At 45.8% G+C, this 10,051-nt stretch overlaps 1 protein-coding gene across 5 annotated transcripts; it reads left to right on the forward strand.

The window, feature by feature from the left end:
• The first annotated feature begins 234 nt into the window (after window positions 1–234).
• Window positions 235–7,440, forward strand: Rfx5 (regulatory factor X5). Of its 5 annotated transcripts, none has more exons than XM_023716425.1 (11): window positions 235–330; window positions 1,099–1,232; window positions 1,488–1,521; window positions 2,210–2,292; window positions 2,520–2,639; window positions 3,085–3,204; window positions 3,344–3,425; window positions 3,711–3,912; window positions 4,100–4,200; window positions 4,353–4,566; window positions 4,678–7,440. In XM_023716425.1, the coding sequence occupies exons 2-11, from the start codon at window positions 1,117–1,119 to the stop codon at window positions 5,403–5,405; spliced, it is 1,800 nt and encodes a 599-aa protein (XP_023572193.1). In that variant the 5' UTR covers window positions 235–330; window positions 1,099–1,116; the 3' UTR covers window positions 5,406–7,440. The 5 variants fall into 5 exon arrangements, with proteins under 5 accessions (XP_023572193.1, XP_023572194.1, XP_023572191.1 ...); XM_023716426.1 differs by having other exon boundaries at window positions 4,690–7,440; XM_023716423.1 differs by having other exon boundaries at window positions 4,353–7,440.
• The last annotated feature ends 2,611 nt before the right edge of the window (window positions 7,441–10,051 follow it).

Below are 10,051 nucleotides of genomic sequence, written 5' to 3' on the forward strand. Positions count from 1 at the left end.
AACCTCTTGGGACCGGCAGTCCCAATCGACCCTAGTTTTAACTGAAACCTAACCCGGACTTCCCCCTCTTGACTCAAATAAGACCAATTTTGGATTTTCCCTCTCCTGCTAACCAATCAGATTCTGTTACCAGGCAGACTTAAACAGCCTCCTGTGCTAGCCGGGCGCCTCCGGTCTCCGGGTAGCAACAACAACCAATCACCAAGCAGATAGTCCGTGTATCCAGGCAGATCACGACGAAAACAGCCATTCAGAAAAAGGAAAATAAAGCAACGCAGGAGCCCGCTAGGCCGGGACCGTGGGGCTGGGCTGGAGTGAAGGTGCTACGAGGTAGTTTCTCTTTCTCCCTTACCTCTATTTGTGCTTGTGTTGGAAGGCGACTGTTTAGAGGTAGGGAGGGGGCGATATGAGATGGGAAACGAGCAGAAAAAGATGCCGGCTGTATTTCAACGGCTGCTTCACCATGTGCACGTGCCCCGAATCTAGTATCCTTTCTCCCGGCCGGGTTCCCTCCGCCCAGCCCAGTAGTGCCGCGGCCCCAATCCCCGGTGCAGCAGCCGGGGATTGAAGGGCGGGGGTCTGGGAGGGGTGGGGGCGCGCGTCGGGATGGGCTGCTGTGGGTGATGACGTAGGCGACGCCGTGAGGAGGGGGCGGCGCCGTGGGGAGGCCTGACGAGATTAAGCCCTCAGAATTTGGGCCTGGTCCCCACACGCGTGGCAGGCCAGAATCTGTTTGTACCCTTCCTAACCTGCCAGGCGAAATCAAATTAGAGATCTGGAGAACTTTGTTTTGTGTTTGTTTGGGGGGTAGCATAGGGCTCAGGAAAAATGAACATGTCTTTCTAACGTAGATTTCCAATCCCCTTTCTCTTCCTTTACATTTGGAGACTTCAAAAAGATAGAGCAGATAGAATGGAGATTGTAGAGACCCCTTTGGGTATAGATGGCTCTGGTGAAATGGAATAATTTTTAATTTTTTGAAACAGGCAGAAGTGGTGAGAAACAATCACTAGGCAGATTTGGAGGCTTTGTGTCTGTTTCTTTTTCTGGAGAGATGAGAACTGCCCTGAGATCTCTTCATCTTCTGTCCCCTCTCAGCTCTAGCCCCATGCTGGGATGGCTGAAGATGAGCCTGATGCTAAAAGCCCCAAGACTGGGGCAAGGCCCCCCCAAACTGGTGCAGAGGCTGGGGAACCCACCACCCTTATTCAAAGGCTCCGAGGTACCATTTCGTAAGTACCTGTCACCACCTGCAAATCCTGTTCGAGACCTCTGGACAGATCCCAGTAGTGCTTTACTTCCTCAGGAGATGAGCTGCCTCTCTGCAGCAGAGTACCTTAGAGAAGAGGGAGATTGCAGGTCCTGACAGCAGTTCTTGAAGCCCTCTTAGGCATTTTAGCGTGCGCACCCACGCCCACACATACATAGCAATCCAAAAAGGGATGAGAAAACCATGTGTATGACCTTCAGCTTTCTCTTGTCCACAGCAAGGCCGTGCAGAACAAAGTAGAAGGAATCCTGGTAAGCACCTTGGCAAGAGGGCAGCGAAGTGATGGCATTGGTGGGGGATGGGAACCGTGGGGATGCTGTGGGTAAATGAAGGTTTATGTGGAAGATGCACTGTTACCAAAAGATAGTAGATTTTGGACTGGAGCAAAGAGCCCAAGCCTAGCCTGGGCAACTCAGTGAGACCTTGTCTCAAAATAAATCAAAAAAGGCTGAGAAGGTAGCACAATACAAAAGCCCTGGATTCAAGACCCAGTACCACATAGAAAAAAAAAAAAAACTCACTATCTTGGCAACTTGCTTCCAGTATGAGCTTCTTACTTTTATGGCCTCTGGAGAGCACCCCAGTAGACCTGATGGTGATCCTTCTGCCCCCCACCCCCATCAGATGGTAGGCCATCGATCATTAGGCAACTGCTCCAGTACTAAGCTACAGCTTCAGCCTCAATTTCTTTCTTTCTTTTTTTTTTTTTTTTTTTTTTTTTTTTGAGACAGAGTCTCCCTATGTAGTTTAGGCTGGTCTTGAACTCACTGTGTAACCCAGGGGGGTGTGCCACCATGCCCAGCCTCAATTCATTTTTAAGTCCATTTTTCAACCTAAGAACCTCTGAGGTCAGCTGGATTTTGTGGTACAAATCAGAGGGTCCTACATTAGGTCCTTCTTGACCTTATTATGTTTTCTGCCTGTTCCCTCTTACCTCAGCAAGATGTACAGAAATTCTCAGACAACGACAAGCTGTATCTCTACCTTCAGCTCCCCTCAGGTCCCAGCACTGGAGACAAAAGGTAGGTTTGGTGGCAGTGTTTTAAATATTAGAGGTCCAGAGTCTTTGAGTTCATCTTACTGGAAAGGGCGAGGTGAGTAGGAAGACTCATAGCTATTGCCCTGGGTCAAAAAGAAATGTAGATTCTGGGTGAACTAATTTCGTCCAGCACTACTGAAGTGGTAGTCTGAAGAACCAGGATAACTGTTGGGGTCTCAGTAATGCTTGTCCCTTTTACTTCTCTTTCAGCTCAGAGCCAAGCACGCTTAGCAGTGAAGAGTACATGTATGCCTACAGGTGGATCCGCAACCACCTGGAAGAGCACACAGACACCTGTCTGCCAAAGCAGAGTGTTTATGATGCTTATCGGTGGGTAAAGGGTGGGTTGTGAGTTGGGGGGTCTAGCCCCTTATCCCTACAGAACTCTGCCTTGATAGAGCCTTTGTTTTATTTTGTTTTTGATACTCTGAACTAAGTTCAGGATCTCTCTATTGAGCTACTTCCCCATCCCTTTCTTATTTTTAATATTGAAAAAGGGTCACTAAATTGCCTGGGCTGGGCTTAAAAAACTTGTGATCCTTCTGCCTCAGCCTCCCAGGGTACAGGGATTATAGGAAAGCACCACCATGTCCATCTTAGAGCCTATCTTTTTATTTTTTTTTTAACTGTATATGTTTTATTTTTATTTTTTCCATAATTTTATTGAGAAGAGCCTATCTTTTTTAAAGAGGTTCCCACACTTGGTTCCTAGAAACCCTCTGAACCCACCCATAGCCTTTCCTCTATCTTCCCTCTCTGCCTCTCACTCATTCAGAAAGTACTGCGAGAGTCTTGCCTGTTGCCGCCCACTAAGTACAGCCAACTTTGGCAAAATCATCAGAGAGATCTTCCCTGACATCAAGGCCCGAAGGCTTGGTGGCCGGGGTCAGTCCAAGTATCCTTGACTGGAGAGGTTGGGGCTGGAGGACCTGGGTAGGAACACATGCAATGCAGAGGGCCAGGAGTAAAGGTAGCCTGACCTGACTCAGGGGTTTGGAAAGCCTGAGTGTTAACTGCTCCTTAACTTGTGTAAGATATTGCTACAGTGGCATACGAAGGAAGACATTGGTATCTATGCCACCCCTGCCTGGACTTGACTTAAAGAGTTCTGAGAATGTAAGTAGCAGCCCTCAGCTCCACTCTTTGCTCTTAGGTAAAAGTCAGTGATCTGTGGGACATGTTTTGAGGGCTGACATAGAATCAAGTCAGTCTGTGTATTCTGTGTGCCTTTCTGCCTATACTGCGGCCAAGGCAGAGGAGAAAAAGTTTGTGGCCTTCTAGATCACCATGCTTAGAGACTTCTCCCATCTCCAGCCTGGTCTCTGCTTGGATCAGTACGGTAGTAATGTGGGAGGATCTTTAGTTTGGAATGTGATTGGACATATCCTTCCCCTGTCACAGCCTGAAATGGGCCCAGAAGTAACCCCAGCACCTCGGGATGAACTGGTAGAGGCAGCCTGTGCTCTGACCTGTGACTGGGCAGAGCGAATCCTGAAACGGTCCTTCAGTTCTATTGTTGAGGTTGCCCGCTTCCTGCTGCAACAGCATCTCATCTCTGCCCGATCTGCACATGCCCATGTGCTTAAGGCCATGGGGATTGCTGGTGAGTGGATCCTTTCTTACATCTGAGAAACACTCAGGCCTTTTCAGCTTTCACCTTGGAATCACTTGGTATTCCTGGAGACCCTTCTCTGATTGTCCCAGCAGCCTGGCAATTACAATTACCTCACTCCTCCATTCCTCAGTTTCCCCTCACTCTCACTCTGTTACCTTTTCTGGCACCTCTTCAGAAGAGGATGAACATGCCCCTCGAGAACGGTCATCAAAGTCCAAAAATGGTGTAGAGAACCTGGAGGGGGGAGCCCACAAGAAACCAGAGAAACCAGCCCAGGTAAGAAGCCTGATCTCCTGACTACACCTGGCCACATGCTAAGTATACCCTTCCACTGATGGGTCCCCGCTTTCTCATCTCTTGTGCCTCCAATGCCTGTTTTGTTGGATACACAGTCTTCATACCTTATTGAGATCATCTTTCTTTTTTAGCCTCCTAAGGAGCCAGAAGCCCGGGCTGGAACTAGCCCTTCTGCACGTGGAGAGCGGAAGAAGAGTGTTATTGAGAGTTTGGCTCCAGCAGCCAGTAACCCACAGGTTAATGCCCTAGTGGCCCGGCTGCCTCTGCTCCTCCCCCGAGCCCCTCGCCTACTTATTCCTCCAATTCAAGTCACTTCACCTATTCTAGCCCCGAAGCTTCCTTCAGGTACCCTGAAAGTGGCTACACTGCCTCTGCCCAATAGGGCTGGGGGACCCCAGGCAACTATGCCCATCATTAACATGATCTTACCAACTGTTCCTGCTTTGCCTGGACCAGGGCCAGGACCAGGCCCAGGACCAGGCCCAGGACCAGGACCAGGACCAGGACCAGGACCAGGACCAAGACCAGGGCGAGCTCCACCTGGAGGACTAACTCAGCCCCAGGCCACAGAGAACAGGGAGGTAGGCATAGGTGCTGACTCAGGACCCCATGACAGGGGTGTCAAGAGGACAGCAGAAGTACCTGTGAGTGAGGCCAGTGGCCAGGACCTACCAGCTAAAGCAACAAAGCAGGATACAGAGGATCCAGCAAGTGATGCCAAAAGAAAACGGGGGCGCCCCCGAAAAAAGTCAGGTGGAAGTGGGGAAAGAAATTCCACCCCTGAGAAGTCAGCAAAAGCCATGGACTCCGCCCAGTCCTCAAGGTTACCATGGGAGACCTGGAGCCTAGGAGGGAACAGCAACTCAGCTGGAGGGGTAGAAAGGCCAGGGCCAGTGCAAGAGGCTGAGCAGGAGGCAGTACTTGCCCAGGGTCAGCATGATGGTGCTGTTTCTAAAGGAGGAAGGGGCCCTAGTTCCCAGCAAGCCAAAGAAGCAGAAGATAAAATTCCTGTCATCATCCCCAAAGTGAGTGTCATCAGGGGCAGTAGAAGCCAAAAGGAAGCTCTTCAGGTGGTAAAGGGAGGGCCAGACACTGCAGCACAGGGTAATAAAGGCTTAAAGGGGCATGTGCTTCAAAGTTCCTTACTTCATGAGTGTAAAGACCCTAAGGCAACACCCCCATGACAGGCAGGTCCATAGTGTGGTGTCCATATCTGTATTTAACTGCCTGACTGCCTAGTAGAGGCCTTTCTCTGTACTTGGTTCTCATTCAGCTGTTCCTTCCCTATGGAAGTCCTTTCTCTGTACAGACTGCTGAGTCACTCAGTCTTACATAGTGCCTGGTGGCAGCCTCTAACCTTCCCAGCTCAATACTTTGGCTTTGGTGTAACCAATAAATCCACAGTAACATAACCTGGATCCCTGTGCCCTCCTGTGGGAAGATAGGGATGGGGTAAGTATGATGAATGTTACAAGTTAGAGGTCTTCTGGTTTTCAATCATAGAAAACCTAATTCAGAATGGCTTATAATAAAAAGGATATACTGTCTTATGAAGTGAAAAGGCCACAAGTAGTGCTCCAGGTGAAGCTTGATTCAACCATTCAAAATTTAGTCTCACTGTTCTACCTAATAGAAAACCATCTCAAGCTTGGGCCACCTCATAGCTACCAGCACTCCTGAGTTACATGTTTGTCCAATATATATAAGTCAGAATCCTAGCAAAAGTCTGAAGATTCACTGTGATTAGACCAGCTGAGTCATATTCATCCCTGACCAACCAATGTGGCCAAGAAGATGGGATGCTAAGGTGCTTGGGTCTATATCACGGACCACTCTTTTGGGCAGAAGGGGAACTGCAGTCCTTGTAAGCAGATTCCCCAGATGAAGACTAGGCCAGAGAATTGCTGGGAGGCACTACTCCTCACTACAGCTATGAAGTACATGTGACTCTAGGTTGCTTGGCTGAGATCAACTCAACCTTCCTTTTTCCTCCGTCTTGCATTTCCCTTACTGCAGCTGTAACTCTTTCCTCTTGTTCTGTTCTAGTCTCATGGAAGGAGAGGAAAGTCGTTTCCTTTTCAGGGTCTCTCCGTTTAGCTTAAATGACAATCCTTTTTTCCACATCTCAGACATGGAGCTCCTTCCCTTTCCTATTTTTGAATTTTCACTTTCTTTTCATTCCTGTTTCCCTGTCCCTCAATCTGCTCCTTTTACTACCTGGAGTAAAAGATTTCCTTTCTAGTCATTTCATTAAATTCCTTCTCTGACTACCAGGTGTCAGTCTCTTGTCATACATGTGTCAGGACTTAGCCAGGACTGTGGGGTTAGGTCATATGTATGGAAAGAGTTAGTTCTGGGCTCAGAGAGTACCAATTGGAAAGGGATTCGGACCTTCCAGGTGTATTCTTGGGAAAAGCAGTAAGCAGACCCATTGAGGACCTACTTTAGGGCGGCTTATGTCAGGGAATCTTGGCTCTTCCCAAGAAACAGACTTTCCTTCAGGGAGATGTCATTCATTTGTCCATTTATTTCTACTACCACAGATTTTTAAAAATTATAATCTATAAACATATAACGAATAAATTATTATGTTAAAGAAATAAGCACCTATGAGCATCACTCAATTTATACATTAAAATTAAAAATAGCATTGAGTTTGTGTTCCTCCCTATTCCTGTCTCCTTGCTGCTTCTTAAAGGTAACCACTGTCCTTAACTTTATTAATGACTTCTTATGTATATATGTGTATATATTAATCATATGTATATATTCTTTAAAAATATATTGTTTGGTTTTGCTTGTTTTCTAGCTTTTCAAAAGCATTACACATTACTAGTCCTTGAAGGTTTGTGTTTTTTTTTTTTTTTTTGGCATTTAACCACTGCTTCTAAGATTCATCCATGCTGTTGTAATAGCTCTGCTTCATTCATTTTCATCTGTATAATTCTCGAGTGCATAAACCACAAGTCATTTGGCCATTCACCTATCAATGGATATTTGGGCTGTTTCCAGTTTTTCACTATTACAAACAATGCTGCTATGAACATTCTTGTACATGTTAGTGCCTTTGTTTTTAGTGATTTCTACGGAAGTTTCTAAGATGGTCCTTTTAGTCTGTACATTCTTGAGTTGGGAACTGTCCTCTTGTCTTATCCTCAAAAAGAGTTTACATCAGAGTGAAATGAATTGTTCCTTGAATACCTGGTAAAATTTAACTTGTGAAACCATCTGAGTCTGACATTTCTTTATGGGAATCGTTTTTACTACTGGTTCAGTTTCTTTTTTTTTTTTTTTTTTTTGTACTGGGGATTGAACGCAGGACCTTGTGCTTGCCAGGCAAGCGTTAATTCTACTGAGCTATCTCCCTGGCCCGATTCAGTTTCTTTATAACATCAAACAATTTGGGTTTTCTTTGTTCTTTCTTTCCTCTTGCCTTTTCTTTTTCCCCTCAGTATTAGGTATTGAACCCAAAACCTTTATACTGAGTTACAGCATTTTATTTTTAGACAGTATCTTGGTAAATTACTAAATTGCACAGGAAGGGCTCAAATTTGCTCTCCACCTGATTCAGCCTCCCTCTCTATATCCCCTTAGGCGTTTTTTGTTTGTTGGTTTTTAAGTTTTGGTTTTCTGAAAGAGCCTCACTATGTAGGCTGTCCTTGAACTCATCAGTCCCAAACTGGCCTCAAATTCGTGGAGATCTTCCTGCTTCAGCCTCCTGACTGCTGGGATTTCAGGCATGTGCCACCATGCCCAGCTGCTCTTGAGTTATTTAGAAAAAGGTTTGGGGGAGGGGAAAGGTTGGTTGAGACAGGTTCTTGCTATGTAGCCTAGGCTGGCCTTGAATTCACAGTGACTCTCTTGCCTCAGCCTCCAGTCTAGGATTACAGGCATGTACCACCATACTCAGTCCTATTTAGAAAAGTTGTATAACTTTCCAAATTCTAGAAACTTTGTTAGAGAATATGGTGTCTCTGATACCAATTCTTTTGAAACATGCTGAGATTATTATATATTACGTAACTTATTTTAACAGTATAAATTTTTTGGGGGCTGCTGAGATGGCTCAGTGGTCTAAAGCACCTACTTGGAACAAGCTTGGCAAAGCACAGAGACCGCGGTTCGATCCCCCAGCACCACATGCCAGCCGGCCCTGCCCCCTGGTGGGCTGAGCTGGCCACACACACACACATACACACACACACAAATAATAAATAAATGTTTAAAAAAAAAAACAGTATAAATCTTTTTGTGTTTTGTGCTGACTCCTGCCAATAGTAGTTTGTTTCCTTGTAAACCTTTTATTTTCGGATTTTGAACTCATATTTTGTTAAACTTAATCTACAGGAATTTTGTGGGCCTAAACAGGGCTGCCTTCCTCCAGGCAAGAGTAGCTTTTGTGCATGCCAAGAACCAACAGGTGCTGACCTGGGACTATGCTAACCCCTTCAAGGGTCCAGGTTTAAACTAGGTGTGGTGGTCAATACTTATAACCCCAGGACTTGGAGGACTGAAAGTTAAAAGCCCAGCTAGGACTTGGTGAGACTGTCTCAAAACAAAACATAAGGACAGGGCTATGGATGTATCCAATTGTAAAGGCCCTGGGTTCAATCCCCAATACTACACATATATACAAAGTCCAAGCTTAGGGGCTGGGGAGATGGTTTAGTAAAATAAGCACTTGCCTGGCTAGTGCAAGGATCTGAGTTCAATCCCCGGTTCTGCAAAAAAAAAAAAAGGTCCAAGCTTAGCCGCATCTGGCATGTGGCTCAGGGTAGCATGTTTACCTAACATGTACTGCCCAGCCCTGGATTCAGAAAAGATAAAATAGAGTCCAGGTTTAATTGAGGAATGCCAGGTGTATTACCTTCTTCACAAACCTGATTTTGGCACTTGTACCCAGGGTAAACCTGCTTTTCTCACCTTCATCCTTTATATAGGTTTCTGCTTAATGTTGTATTTTTTTTCCCTAAAATATCTGAAGTAGTTCATTGATGCAGTTTTGATATTTTCCTTTTTTAAAAAAAAAAAGTATTAGGCACTCAACAGAAGCAGATTTCCTTGGACTGCTTGACACATGCCAGTGGGACAGACAGACAAGCAACGTAGTGTAAGCTATATGAGCAGTGAGTACCGTGCTCCATGGAAGCCAGGGGAAGAGCACAGTGGCAGGACAGGGATCCAAGATAACTTCCCAGGGGAAATGAGTCACAGCTAGCCGGACAAGTCCAACCCCTACAGCAAGGACAAAACAACACAGGGCATGTGGTAAAAAGAGCTATGTCCTGAGAGTCGATTGTTTAAGAGATCTGTAAATTCAGGGACATTGGTTTGGGCTAATTTGAGAAGGCTTTGAAGAAAAGGGGGGATTGAGTTAAACCTTTAATATGAGGTTAATAATAATAATAATAATAATAATAATAAGACATTTCAGGAAAAGCAAGGGTGTGGGAATGTGGCATGGCAGGATAGCCTGATAAACTCAGGTCAGCGTGAAGAGGTGGGTATGAATAGTTAGAAATAAACTGCAAGAACAACACTAACTATTATCTGTTGATTCAGAACATGGATGCACTAGTCAGGTGTAGTGATGCATGCCTATAATCCTAGCACTTAAGAGGCTAAAACAGGAGAATCTAAAGTTTGAGCTAGCCTGGGCTACACAGCAAGCTCAAGACCAGCCTAGATAAAATAGCAAGATTGTATTTCAAAAAAGTTAAAAAGTTGGGGGTCTAGGGGCTGGAGAGATGGCTCAGTGGTCTAAAGCACCTACTTAGAACAAGCTTAGCAAAAGCATCAGGGACCGCGGTTCAATCCCCCAGCACCACAT

Source organism: Octodon degus, unplaced genomic scaffold (assembly GCF_000260255.1).
Source record: "Octodon degus isolate 3935 unplaced genomic scaffold, OctDeg1.0 scaffold00048, whole genome shotgun sequence".
NCBI lineage: Eukaryota > Metazoa > Chordata > Mammalia > Rodentia > Octodontidae > Octodon > Octodon degus.